This window comes from Canis aureus, chromosome 4 (assembly GCF_053574225.1).
Source record: "Canis aureus isolate CA01 chromosome 4, VMU_Caureus_v.1.0, whole genome shotgun sequence".
NCBI classification, from domain to species: domain Eukaryota; kingdom Metazoa; phylum Chordata; class Mammalia; order Carnivora; family Canidae; genus Canis; species Canis aureus.
In genome coordinates this window covers 20,872,193-20,887,154 of record NC_135614.1, presented here as the reverse complement: position 1 = coordinate 20,887,154, position 14,962 = coordinate 20,872,193, and the positions used below count along the sequence as shown (strand labels likewise).

General features: G+C 37.8%; 1 protein-coding gene across 4 annotated transcripts in view; it reads left to right on the top strand.

The window, feature by feature from the left end:
* DNAJC12 (DnaJ heat shock protein family (Hsp40) member C12) overlaps positions 1 to 12,167 on the top strand; it is a 52,397-nt gene extending 40,230 nt beyond the window's left edge. For all 4 annotated transcript variants that reach the window (XM_077894701.1, XM_077894698.1, XM_077894699.1 and 1 more), the window contains 2 exons: positions 1,680 to 1,884; positions 10,675 to 12,167. In XM_077894701.1, the coding sequence (XP_077750827.1) occupies positions 1,680 to 1,884; positions 10,675 to 10,769 (300 nt within the window). In that variant the 3' untranslated portion in view covers positions 10,770 to 12,167. The remainder of the gene's footprint in view (positions 1 to 1,679; positions 1,885 to 10,674) is intronic.
* Positions 12,168 to 14,962: the final 2,795 nt, after the last annotated feature.

The window sequence follows — 14,962 nt, the reverse complement described above, 5'->3', positions numbered from 1 at the left end:
TTTTTAAAAAGATTTATTTATTTTAAAGAGTGAGGTGGAGATAGGGGCAGAGGTAGAAGGACAATCCCAAGCAGACTCCCTGCCAAGTGGAGCCCCATGCAGGTCTCAATCCTTTTTTTTTTTTTTTTTTAAAGATTTTATTCTGGAGGGTATTATGCTGAGTGAAACTGGAGGGTATTATGCTGAGTGAAGTAAGTCAGTCGGAGAAGGACAAACATTATATGTTCTCATTCATGTGGGGAATATAAATAATAGTGAAAGGGAATAGAAGGGAAGGGAGAAGAAATGTGTGGGAAATATCAGAAAGGGAGACAGAATGTAAAGACTGCTAACTCTGGGAAACGAACTAGGGGTGGTAGAAGGGGAGGAGGGCGGGGGGTGGGAGTGAATGGGTGACGGGCACTGGGGTTTATTCTGTATGTTGGTAAATTGAACACCAATAAAAAATAAATTAAAAAAAAGATTTTATTTATTTATTCATGAGAGACACAGAGAAAGAGAGAGGCAGAGACACAGGCAGAAGGAGAAGCAGACTCCATGCAGGGAGCCCAATGCGGGACTTGATCCCAGGACTCCAGGATCACGCCCTAAGCCCAAGTCAGGTGCTAAACTGCTGAGCCACCCAGGGATCCCCCAGGTCTCGATCCTATGATCCTGAGATCATGACTTGAGTCAAAACCAAGATTCAGACAACCAACCTACTGAGCCACCCAGGTGCCTCTTAAAGATTTTATTTTTTCAGGATTCTCCTTACTTAGCCTGGGGCTTGATCTCACAACCCTGAGATTAAGAGTTGCATGCTCTACCATCTGAGCCAGCCAGGCGTACCATCTCTTTCTGTATCTCTTCTCTTTTCTTTTTTTTCTTTTCTTTTCTTTTCTTTTCTTTTCTTTTCTTTTCTTTTCTTTTCTTTTCTTTTCTTTTCTTTTCTTTCTTCTTTCTTTTCTTTCTTTCTTTTCTTTTAGAGAGAGAGAGAGAGCCAGCACAAGCAGGGGGAGGGGCAGAGGGAGAGAGAGAGTGAATCCACAAGCCGACTTGACTCCTTGGCTGAGCATGGAGCCTGACGTGGGACTCTATCCAAGGACCCTGAGATCATGACCTCAACTGAAATCAAGAGTCAGCCACTTAACCGACTGGGATATCCGGGCACCTCTTTCTTTCTTTCTTTCTTTCTTTCTTTCTTTCTTTCTTTCTTTCTTTCTTTCTTTCTTTCCTTCTTTCTTTCTTTCTTTCTTTTTTTCTTTCTTTTCTTTTCTTTTCTTTTCTTTTCTTTTCTTTTCTTTTCTTTTCTTTTCTTTTCTTTTCTTTTCTTTTCTTTTCTTTTCTTTTCTTTTCTTTTCTTTCTTTTTTTTCTTTTCTTTCCTTCCCGGCCAACAGAAGGGCTTTCTTTTTCTTTCTTTTTCTTTTTCTTTTTCTTTTTCTCTTTCTTTTTCTTTTCTTTTTCTTTCTTTTTCTTTTTCTTTCTTGGCCCAACCCAGGGCTCAAACCCACCACCCTGAGATCGAGACTCACCTGCTCCACTGACTGAGCAAGCCAGGCACCCCAAAATTAACATTTTTATTATGAAATAAAACCTACAGAAAAATTCATAATACTATGTCAGATTTTATCACATATCGAACTTTAAATATGGAATACTATATAATGTTTATATTATGTGTCTGCTTTAATTAATGTAGTCAATGCACTGGGCTGTCAGAGGTAAAAAAGACCTGATGCTGGAAGAATCTGACCAGAGTCTTACCAAAACGATTGAAAATGAGGAATGGAACAAGCAAAGAGAAGTCAAGAAAGAGGAGCTGGGTTCAACCACAGAGAAAATGGAGCAAGAAGAATCCAAGTCCTTGGAGAAGTCATTCTCCCCACAAAATCCTGATTCTCCAAGTAAGTCAAGTCATGTAGCTTTGCAGACAAAGAATTTCTGAAATTAAAGGGCTTGGTTTATACTGTATTTATTCTCAACCTTTTCCAACTAAACAATAGTGCCAAATTTAAGGATTGCTTACTTAGCACTGACACAGAAACTGGAAGACACATTCCTCAATACATTCCTTGCAAGGGAAGATTTGGGGCATTTTTGTTATTCTGAAATAACACTGCCATTTATTGGGTGTTTCCTATGTATAGGAATGTTCTTTGTGTACGTTACGTGACATGTATTATCTTGTTTAATATTCATTTTATATACGTTAATTTATTTAATCTTCACTACAAGCTTGTGAGGTTGGTACCAATATTATTCTTATTTTACAAATGAGAAAACTGACATCTGGAGAGGTTGAGTAATTTTCTCAAAGCTGTACAAGTTGTATACAGCCGGGGGGGGGGGGGGACCTGAATGAAGGTATTTTGGCTTCAGAGTCTTTTTGTAAGGCATTGCACCAGCTGGAGAAGGTACCTTATCTGCAAGTAGCTCTGTAGACATTCTGAGTGATATACAGATCCACTGAAGCAGAGCATTATAGAGGTTAAGCTCCCAAGCTACACACCACCTGGGTTCACATCCTAGCTCTACTACTTATGATCTGTATTACTTGGTACAAGTTAATTAACTTCTCTAGATTTCAGTTTCCTCATCTATAAAATCAAGATCATAATGGTACCTTCTCATAGAGTTATCATGAGGAGTAGTTGAGATCTGTGCAAAATGCGTAGCACAGTGATTAACCTACCAAGCAGGTCTTGGGTTAATGTCAGCCATGATTATCATTTCTTTGTGTCTCTAGCCATCCCACTGTGTTGATCTCGTCTAGATGTGTTATATTCACACCCTGTCACTGTCCTGCAGATTCTTGCTTGATTCTCAGGGTTGTGATTCCACACCTCTTTAGAATTTAGCCTTTAAACCAAAGGCTCCTGAAAGTCCTTGAATCCTTGAATCTTTACTGAAAAAAGAAAAAGAAGACAGTTAATTTATGGTGAATTACAGTCTTTCTAGAAATAGTCACTTGAAATCTCTCTTTGGGGAGAACTTCTATATGCTCATTACTTGCTAGGATAAAGATTCTTAGGGTGTGGTTCAGGTGTCTCTGCTGGTTACTCAAGATTTCCTTTTGTGGAGTCTGCAAATGGTTGGTTGCATCAGCCTTATAACTGGGAATGGTTATAATGTAACAAACTGATCAAAGCAGAAGCCCGAATTTCGGAAAAAAAAAACAGTTTTAAGCAAATACACGAGAACAAACACCTACGCACAGGCACACATAGGCAAACATAAAAATGTTTTTCTATTCAGCCTGGAATGTTCAGATCTGTGCTTCCTGAACCCCTGGGGCCTCCCTCTGACTCTGTTTCAGATTCAGACCTAGACTGAGTTTACCCAAACTGGAGGGGTAGGGGCAGCTGATTATGTCAGAGATTCAGGCATGAGGCTGGGAGCCCCACTGGAATCCCTCCCAGCAGACTCCATGAAATTTTCTCTTCCTTTAAAAAATTAATTATTTATATATTTAAAACACCCCAAAGTAATAGGAGCTGTTATTAGAAAATTCAAAGACTCATATATAGACAGTGACTTAGTGTCTACCCCAGCCTCCCATAGTTCTTTGCTTCTGTTTCCTGAAGTAACCAATGCAGATGCCCAAGTGCGTCTCCTTCCACATTTTTCTCTATGCTAAAACAAGCATATACAAATATACATTCACTTATGAGGGCTTTCAAAATAAAGAATGGCATTATACTGTGCTCATTTTTCTATGTTATTCTGGAACCAGGTCTCTGCTTTTCCACTGATGAGTTGTGTGACCCTAGGCAAGTGAGTTAACCTCTCTGTATCTGTGTTTTCTTATTATATGGCCGAAATATTAGTGTCTACCTCCTAAGGGTTTTTCTGAGTAGTAAATAAAATATGTAAGATATTTAGACCAGGTACATGGTAGGTGCTTTTTTTTTTTTTTTTTTTTTGGTATTGGCATTTATTATTATGGGGCTTCTCCTTAGACTCTTACATTTAGAATTAACTCATTCTTTTAAATAGCAGATAAGTATTCCAGAGGATAAATCTATTATAATTTACTCAGAATAAATTTTGGTATCAGTTTTTTTTTACTCCTATTTTATTATTATAAATTCCAGTGTAGTTAACATACAGTGTTGTGTTAGTTTCAGGTGTGCAATACAGTGTGATGTCAGTTGTTTATTTTTTAAAATATTTTATTTATTTATTCATGAGAGAGGCAGAGAGAGAGGCAGAGACAGAAGCAAGCTCCCTGTGGGGAGCCAGATGCGGGACCCATCCCAGGACCCTGAGATCACGACCTGAGCCAAAGGCAGTTGCTCAACAACTGAGCTACCCAGGTGCCCCTGTGATGTCAGTTTGGATGCCCTCACATGGTGAGGTGTATTCTCTTACTGTGACCAAGGAATGAGGTCGGGGAGTGGTACAGGAGGATCATTGTTCTGAGAAGCTGTTGTTGGAGAAAAATTATGAGATTTTACGAAAAGCTTCATTTACCAGTATTTTCTTAATGCCATTTAAGAGATTATTGGGTGTAATGAGTAGCACCTTACATTTGGAGTTTATATACCAAACTGCAATTGTGTGATTGTTTGTAACTTTATTTTACTGTAAATTTCTGTAACATCAACATTTAAGAAATATTATTCATGTCAGCTTTACCGAGTCCAGAGTGACTTCTCACATACCTTTACAGCATATTTTAATAATTTCCTCAAGCAGTGGTTGATATTTACTTTGGAGTTTGCCTTTTTTTTTTGAAGATTTTATTTATTTATTTATTTATTTATTTATTTATTTATTTATTTATTTATGAGAGACAGAGACACAGGCAGAGGGAAAAGCAGGCTTCATGCAGGAAGCCTGATGTGGGCCTCAATCCCGGGTCTCCAGGATCACACCCTGGACTGAAGGCGGCACTAAACTGCTGAGCCACCCGGGCTCCCTGGAGTTTGCCTTTTGATGCCTCTTCTGTGATGAACATCTATCAAATATTCCACATCCTCTTCTGACTCTTCACTACAACCAGTAAAATATGGAGCACAGTCTCTGAAAACTGATGTTTGAAACAATCTCAGTTTTCCTTTCTTCCTATTCAAATATGCAATAAATATAACTTCTGATAAATGCAATTCTAGAATAAAATAGTTTGTATAACATTCTGAAATTAAAAAAAAGAAGATCATATGTTGCAGACGTGTGCTGCTATAGGTTCTGGACATCTACCTTCCCTTTGTCAACTCTCTAGTTTCTACCAGAGGGCTTTCTCTGGCAATTGAGCCGGTTTATTCCCTGGCTTTAGTGCTAGGGAATAAACACCCTTTGAAAAAAAAAAATAAACACCCTTTGGATGTAGCCATCAGCTATTGATGAATGCCAGTGGGAGGCTCCTTTACTTCTCCAACTGGATAACTCTGAGGGGTTTTTATGTTGTCTTCCAAGGGTCTTTAGTGCAATCAAACTCCAGTTGCCCAGGGTAGCAACTTGCATGATAATGTACCTTTTATAAACTTGATTCCTTTCCCTACTTTTTTACCAGGGCCTCCGTGAATCATTTTTTTAAATTTGCCACTTATGAGCCTATCTGGCTCAGTCAATAGAGCATCCAGCTCTTAATCTTGGGGTCATGAGTTCAAGCCCTATATTGGATGTGGAGCCTACTAAAAAACGAACTAGCCACTTACATTTGAATTCTTGTTTGGGGGTCTGTTTCTATTGGAACCTAAACTAGAAAATGCCATTTTTCAAACTATGAAATAACAAGTATATTTACAGTAGAAATGTGAGAAATGTGGTCAAATAAAAGGTAGAAAATACAACTTGTAATCTTAGCACCTAGAGACATATCTATTATTGATCTTTTGCTATATTTTTATATTTGTCAGTATATCTAAAACTAAGCGGATCATACTGTACATATTGTGTGTGTTTGTGTGTGTGTATTTCAATTACAGTTGTCAGAAATTTCCTTTTGCTTTTTCCCAAAAGGGAAATTCTAAAATTTGTTTTCTCTGATAATTCTAAAGGTAGTACAAATAGATCGTCTTTTCTTTTCTTTTCTTTTCTTTTCTTTTCTTTTCTTTTCTTTTCTTTTATTTTATTTTCTTTTTTTTTTTTAAGATTTTATTTATTTATCCATGAGAGTCACAGAGAGAGAGAGGGAGAGAGAGGCAGAGACACAGGCAGAGGGAGAAGCAGGCTCTATGCAGGGAGCCTGATGTGGGACTTGATCCCAGGTCTCCAGGATCAGGCCCTGGGCTGAAGGCAGCACTAAACTGCTGAGCCACCCAGGCTGCCCAACAGATCATCTTCTTAAGACAATCATTGACAACTGTTCTGTGTGTATTTTTCTGACTAGATATTTAGATAATATTTTAAAATATCAATGGAAGCATATTTTGTATATTATTCTGTAATATACAATAGTATTAACATAAAAAAAGGCACAAGGGAGGCACCTGGGTAGCTCAGTTAGTTGAGCATCTGACTTCAGCTCAGGTCATGATCTCAGGGTCCTGTGATAGAGCCTGCATCCTCGGGCTCTGCACTCAGCAGGAAGTCTGCTTCTCCCTCTGCCTCTCCCCCTGTTCATGCTCTCTCTCTCTCAAATAAATAAAATCTTAAAAAAAAAGACACAAGGAATTCATTGCAGAGTAATAAGAAAATATAGATTTTTAAAAAGTATCAAAAATGAAAAACATCTATTCCAACTATTTCCTTGTTAGACTTTCCAAAATTCCTTGTAGACTTTCCAAAAATTTTATGTAAATATCTATGCAATAATGAATTTAGGAATGAGATCAAACTGTATAAACTGTTTTGTTTTTTTTTTTTTTTTTTTTTTTTTTTTTTTTTTTTTTTTTTTTTTAAAGATTTTATTTATTTATTCATGATAGTCACAGAGAGAGAGAGAGAGATGCAGAGACACAGGCAGAGGGAGAAGCAGGCTCCATGCACCGGGAGCCCGATGTGGGATTCGATCCCGGGTCTCCAGGATCGCACCCTGGGCCAAAGGCAGGCGCCAAACCGCTGCGCCACCCAGGGATCCCTGTATAAACTGTTTTGTAACTATCTGTCAGCAATATGTTATAAGAATTTTTCTATTTTTCCATAAATATTAAAAAATTATTAATGACTATATCAAAGACTTTTAACCAACTTTCTATTGCTGGAGATTTTTTTTTTCTTAGATTTTATTTATTTATTCATGAGAGACGCACAGAGAGAGGCAGAGACATAGGCAGAGGGAGAAGCAGGCTCCATGCAGGGAGCCCGACGTGAGACTCGATCCCAGGACTCCAGGATCATACCCTGGGCTGAAGGCAGGCATTAAACCGCTGAGCCACCTGGGCTGCCCTATTGCTGGAGATTTAGATTGTTTCTTGATTTTAAAAAACATTTATAAATGATGTCATGATAAATATTCTTATAGTTAAACCCTTGAGCACATCAGTGGTTATTTCCTTAGGATAAATTTCTAGAAGTAGAATTATTGGGTTAAAGGTTTAAACTTTTTAATGAGTTTGATAAATTTTGCCAAAATTGCCAGCAAGAAAACTTTTGTCAGTTTACCTTCCCTCTAGTAGAGAAGAAAAATGACCTTTTCTCTAGTTTTTTATTTTTTTATTTTATTTTATTTTATTATTTTTTTCTTTTCTCTAGTTTTTAACAAAGTTGTTTAGAATGAAAGAAACCTTACTCTTGTGGAATAAATTATTTATATTTCTAGAGATCTTTTACTGTTAACCTTTTCCTTACGACAGCTGTTTGAAAGTTGTTTCCAATTTCCTTTCAAGTGAAGTGTCCAAATTCCCACGATTAGAGGCATCTATAAATATCCTTTTATTATTAAGCATTTAAGCACATGAGGTTCTTTCATCCATATATAAATTAATTCTTGTTGATAGGAGGGAAACTCTATAAATAGTTTAGGAGAGAAAATACAGTGGCTCTTAAACATCTGAAAAGATGTTTAATCTCAATGTAATTAGCAAAATGTAATTAGCAATTCTCTTAATGTATGCTCCTATGAATCAGTGAGACATTAGATCAACCATTCAGTAAAAAAAATGAACAAAGGAAATGAACAGATAGTTCACAGAAGAGAAAATACACAAATAGCCTTGAAACATATGAAAAGATGCTTAAACTGACTCATACTAAGAGAAAGGCAAATTAAAACCACACTGTTTCGTGTTCATTAGCCTGGCAAAGGTTACTAAGTTTGTTAACATGGTGTTAATGAGGGTGAAGGAAAACAACTGCTGCTGGGTCAAGCTTTATGGAGAACTGTTTGGCAATGTCTATTAAAACTACAAATGCACAATGATTTTTTAAAAATATTTTATCCATTTATTTGAGAGAGATCATGAGAGAAAGAGCATAAGCAGTGCTGGGGAAGGGGGCGGAGGAAGAGGGAGAATCAGGCTCCTCACTGAGCAGGGAGCAGGATGTGAGGCTCCATCTCAGGACCTGAGCCAAGATTCAACCAACGGAGCCACCCAGGTGCCCCTGCACAAAGGCTTTGATGCTACTTCCACAAATTTTATCCTACAGACCACCTATGTACCAAATGACATGTGTGCCATGTTATTCACTGCAGAATAACAAATAAATGCCCCTCAGTAGGGTTGAGTTTTTGTGTATCATACAACAGAATACTCTGCTGTAAGAGAGCATGAGAAAGCTCTTCATATACTGATAAAGAGCAAACATCAAGCTATATTAGAAACAAAAAGTGAAAAAACAGAATAGGGGACCATATGTTAGGATTTAGGTTAAAGAAGGGATGAGAAGGTGGTGTTGGAGAATGTATGCATGTATTTGTATATACCTGTACTATCTCTGGAAAGATAGGCAGGCAACCGGTAGCAAATTTGTCTTTTGGAAACATCAGAAGAGTGGAAGGGTGGAAGACTTTTGGAGCATGTACTCTTTGTGCCTTTTGAATTGTAGCCATGTGAATATACTTCCTACTCAAAAAATAAATAAAATTTTACTTTATTTATTTATTTTTAAAAGATTTTATTTATTTATTTGACACACAGAGAGAGCACACCAGCAGGGGGAGCAGAGGGAGAGGGAGAAGAGATGTAGGACTCCATCTCAGGACCCTGGGATCATGACCTGAGCTGAAGGCAGATGCTTAACTGACTGAGCCACCCAGGCCCCCCCAACCCCCGAAAAAAATAAAAATAAATAAAAATCAAAATAGATAAATTGAAAGGAAAAAGAAATCTGAGATCTATTCCTCATTTTAGTTACATTTTGTGATCACTAAGAAGTCCCTTCCTTTTTTTTTAATTGAGGTTTGATTTGCCAACATATAGTATGACACCCAGTGCTGATCCTGTCAAGTGCCCCCCTCAGTGCCCGTCACCCAGTCACCCCATCCCCTGCCCACCTCCCCTTCCACTACCCTTGTTTGTTTCCCAGAGTTAGAAGTCTCTCATGTTTTGTCACCCTCTCTAATTTTTCTCACTCATTTTCCCTCCTTTCCCGTATAATCCCTTTCACTATTTCTTATATTCCCTGTATGAGTGAAACCATACAATGATTGTCCTTCTCCAATTGACTTACTTCATTCAGCATAATACCCTCTAGTTCCATCCACGTCGAAGCAAATGTTGGGTATTTGTTGTTTCTAATGTCTGAGTAATATTTTATTGTATATATACACCACATCTTCTTTATCCACTCATCTGTCAATGGACATTGAGGCTCCTTTCACAGTTTCATTATTGTGGACATTGCTGCTGTAAACATTGGGGTGCAGGTGTCCCGGTGTTTCACTGCATCTGTATCTTTGGGGTAAATACCCAGTAGTGCAATTGCTGGGTTGTAGGGTAGCTCTATTTTTAACTCTTTGAGGAACCTCCACACAGTTTTCCAGAGTGGCTGTACCAGTTCACATTCCCACCAACAGTGCCCTTTCTTTTTTTTTTTTAGTGGGGCCTCTCCATATGTAATATATAAATAAATGAATATTTAATATCAGATATTCACAAGGGTTTTATAGAAAAAAAAGCAAAAAAAAAAAAAAGTAGGGTAAGGGGACAGGGTGGGATAGAGGTGGAGATTGGGGACTACTTGAATCAAGTTGTCCAGATCAACTTGGATCAACATAGAAATCCAGAATCTCAAGCTCCACCCCAGACGTCCAGAATCAGACTCTCCAGTATAACAAGATCTCCAGATAATGACTATGCATATGGAAGTTTGAGATTCCCTTATCTAGCTAATTCCTACTCATGGTCACTTTGAATGTGATTTCCTTCCAGAAATTTTTACCTTTATTCTTTCTAGTCCACACTGAATGCCTTTCTCTGGTCTTCCATTCTCCTGTTTCCCTCCATTTTTTTTTTTTCTACATTAATAGTTTGGTGGATTCTTCTGTTACCCCTGTCAGGAGATATGCACTGCTGTCTCACAGTACACAGCACAGAGCCTGGCAATACGTAATAGGTGCTAGATAAGTGTTTCTTTACAAATGACTGAATGAGTGCACCAAATAAAAGTATGTGTGTGCAGGAAAAAGGATTAAAAAATCTGCTTAAGATAATCAGTTTATATAAGATACTAATAATCCATATTAAAGACTTACCCTTACATTTTATTTATTTTAGTGAAATCTTATCAGCAAGCTATTTTGACATGACACTGTGACTTTTCTTTTCCTACCTCTCTGATTTTAAAATCTTCTCTTCTGTGCTTTAAAGGTTTTTCAAATGTGAACTCTTGGCACCTTCGTTTCCGCTGGTCTGGGGATGCTCCCTCAGAACTCCTGAGGAAGTTCAGAAACTATGAAATATGAAAAGTGCCTGCTCAATAGGAGAGAGAGAGAAAGCAAGACCATCTTCTGTGCTGCCAGCAAGTCTTTAAGTCTTAACAATGTTATATTTCTCTGTCATGTTTGTGTATCAGTACCGATTGATTCCTCCATCCTTGAACCCATTCTATCACAATGTGTTTTATGAATGAGAAAAATTTCAGACTAGTTTCTTTCAATATTTGAATGAATTAAGGCTCTTAGATCCAAAGTAGCTTGTATGGTATGTGTTTTCCTATTAGTGTTATTTATAGAATTCCATTAAAAAAAACTCTCTCTGTATTTAAATAATTCTTAAATATACTGTAATCTCTCAGTGCTGATGTACAAGAAATATTTTCTGACTTTTGACTTAAAATGAAATGTGAGGGGCACCTATGTGGATCTGTCAGTTAAACATCTGCCTTCAGCTTAGGTCATGATCGCAGGGTCCTGGGATTGAGCTCTGCATTGGGTTCCCTGCTCAGCAGAGAGCCTGCTTCTCCCTCTTCCTCTGCTCCTCCCTCTGCTTGTACTCTCTGTCAAATAAATAAATAAAATCTTAAAAAAAAAATGAAATGTGAAATTACTTGTCTAAATCCCATAGTAAAATAAATAATTTCCCAAATTTCATGATGAACTTAAAAATTAACTGTATTTTGAAAATAATTTCATTAGATATTTCTATTTTAATTTTAATAATCATAAATTGAAAAGGTTATTATTTATTTGAGAAAATATGTTTTTATAAGATTTCTTTTGTTATATATAGCAAGTGATATGTTTATAAACTATGTTCTCACAGTGAGAACATATCTGCTAGGTTGAAGTTATTGATGGTCGTGTGTAGTCTGTGGTTATTTTTTAGTTTCCAAACAAGTGAATGAAAAATTAAGAAGAAAAACAATTTTATTTTATTCATTCATTTTTAAAAACATTATTTATTTGAGAGAGGGAGCGAGAGCTTACAAGCAAGGGGGAGAGGCTACAGGAGAATGAGAAGCAGAAGCATGCTCCCTGAGGCAGGACTTGATCATGACCTGAACCAAAGGCAGACGTTCAACTGACTGAGCCACCCAGGTACCCCAAAGAAAAATAATATTAGAGCAGGGGTTTTTTAGTCAGTGACAGAGTTTTCACTGGTGTATATAGCAAAATGAGAAAAAAAAGAATATGGGAACTTTTTTTTAAAGCTACCTTATTGGGCAGCCCTGGTGGTGCAGTGGTTTAGCGCCGCCTGCAGCCCAGGGCGTGATCCTGGAGACCCTGGATCGAGTCCCACGCCAGGCTCTCTGCGTGGAGCCTGCTTCTCCCTCTGCCTGTCTCTCTGCCTCTCTCTGTGTGTCTCTATGAATAAATAGATAAAATCTTTAAAAAAAATTAAAGCTTCATTATTAGAACTTATGTCCTTTGTGGTTTAAAATGTGCTTCCTTTTATGAAATAGTATCATGGTAAATAGAGCTAATTTGCAAGGGCTGCCATAACAAAATATATAGATGGAGTGGTTTAAACAATGCTTCTAACAGTTCTGGAGGCTAGAAGTACAAGATCAAGGTGTCTGCAGGTTTGTTTGTTTTTTTCCTGAGACCTTTCTTCTCGGCTTGCTGCCTTTTCAGAGTGTCTTCACATGACTTTTCTGTGTGCACACACATCCCTGGTACTTCTGCTTCCTCTATGAGGATGCCAGTCATATTGGATTAAAGCCCCACTCTATATGCTTCCTTTTAACATATTCACCTCTTTAAAACCTTATCTCCAAATAAGGTTACATTCTAAGGTAAGGGGGATTAGGAGTTCAACATATGAGTTTTGGAGGAATACAATTTAGTCCATAGCATAGACGAAAACTTTTTTTCTTTTGGATGAAAACTTAAACAAAACAAAACAAAACAAAACCAAACAAAACAAAACAAATACAACCTTGTGTTGGTTCCTTAAATTTTATTTGAATTTTTACCCTTTTGTCAAATCCAAAAAATCAGGGCCAGCTGTTTAGAGAATTATTTCTATTAACATTTTTACCGCCTCAGTAAAATGTGATTTGGCATTGTTACAGATCTGCAAATTTTACTTCAAAAATAGAAATGAAGTATTTTTAAGGGTTTTTTTTCTTTTTGTAGTTTTATTGGAAAACAAAGTGTTTATTCAAAGAACATTAAAAGACTAAGGGTCAGGGGCACCTGGGTGGCTCAGTCAGTTAAGCATTTGACCCTTGGTTTCAGCTCAGGTCATGATCTCAGGGTTGTGAGATTGAACCTTGAGTCAGGCTCCGCACTGGATATGGAACCTGCTTAGGATTATTTTTTTGCCCTCTCCTTCTGCTCTGCGCTCCACCCGAAAGACTAAGGACCTGTTTAGGAGGTGGCATGAGGAGGAATGAATCTCAAGCTCAGCCAAGCTGGCCATGGAGCTCTCCTCCACAGAATTAGTGTCTCAGGGGAGGCCTGGTTGGGGACCCCTGGGTCTGGTAGAAGGTCAGGAAGCAGTCAGAGAACATCAGGCCACAGTGCATTGCTGGGGCCAGGGGTGGTGGTTGGCCTCTACAGCCTTAGCAGCTCACCAGATATGTCCCTGTGGTGAAAAATATAGCATGTAAGTCAATAAAATGAGCTTTTGGACTACAATTGCCTGTCATAGGTCTGTATGGCTTAGGTGGGCCCTCAAATAAATACTAGATAAGAGATCAAATAAGAGAATTTTTGAATCTAAGAATCAGGGTATTCATTTTTTTTTCTCTTTTTCCACCAGACTGATTTATAGCATTGATGACTTTTAGTGCTTGTCTAGGGGAAAATCACCCCTACTCCTACAGTCCACTTTGTTTTTATTACAGTTGCATTTTCCCAGTTATTGACAAGATCGAGACCAGCTCTTGTTTACTTTTCTCTCCCGTGATGGCCTGAAACCTCCAATAAGAAATGGGAAATAGCTCTTCTTGGATGTGGGTTTATGATGGGTCACAATTGACATAAAACTTTATATACTTGATCCCACATAACTTAGTAGGAGGCCTTTTATTCTTAAACACTTACATACTTTCCTCAGCTCAAAGTTTATAAAGTGAGGGGACAGTGCTTTGATAATATAGTTTTTCTCTTTGAAGGAAAAACAAGGTGAAAACTGGACAAGTTTTCTTCAATAATTTGTTTGAATTCTCCAGTGTGTCTAGCATGACCACAGTCAGATGTATATATAGCAGCATATTTTCAAAGCCATTTATTTTGGATTATGACAACTTCATGGCCTAGCAAACTGGTTAAAAGATAGTTTTACATTAAATTTATTAAATTCTTAGGTCCTCTCTCTCTCTCTCTCTTTTTTTGTTTTTTTTTTTTTTTAAGATTTTATGTATTTATTCATGAGACCCATAGAGAGAGAGAGAGGCAGAGACATAGGCAGAAGGAGAAGCAGACTCCTTGGAAGAAGCCTGATGCGGGACTCAATCCCAGGACCCTGGGATCACAACCTGAGCTGAAGGCAGATGCTCAGCTACTGAGGCACTGAGGTGCCCCTACATTTTTTTTTTCCAATCACAAATAACTCTGTAATGAATTGCTTTGTACTTAGTATTTCTTGCATGTGAAGTACACCTGTAGGGTAAAAAGTGAGCACTGGACTGGATCAAAGAATAAGTAGATATATTTAGAATTTGATTATCATGTTCTTAAACAAACAACTGATGCAATTTGTCAAGTTTCTTAGGGCCATTGGATTGGAAAACCCAGAAAACAGTGTTTGTTCATTGGGATTGCTGCCTACAGTTTTGTTTTGTTTTGTTTTTTAATCTAGGCCACAATTGTTGAGTGGCTCAGCTTGAGGCATTCTGCTTATGGAACAGTGTACCCATCACCTCCCCAAGCCCCTGCTATCAGGGGGTGACCAACATATAAAGCAGTAAGAAAACCAGAGTATACTTTTCTTCCAGTAACTTCTCACGGAGCCAGAGAGAGAACAGAGTATTTTTTTGGTGTTATGGCTCCCTGCCTTCTGGGCGTCCTGGAATGTTGAAATATAATTCTGAAATATTTTGCTCCTTTAAGTAATGGAGCAACAGGGAACTCAACAGAGCAACTCTGGAAAATCTAGACAGAATTCGCAATTTCCTGTGATCCCAAATAGTTTCCAGTCCTGAATGGCTGTATCCCAGCCTGTCAAAAGTATGCCCCTTGATGAGCAAATTAGAAATGCAAAAAAAAAA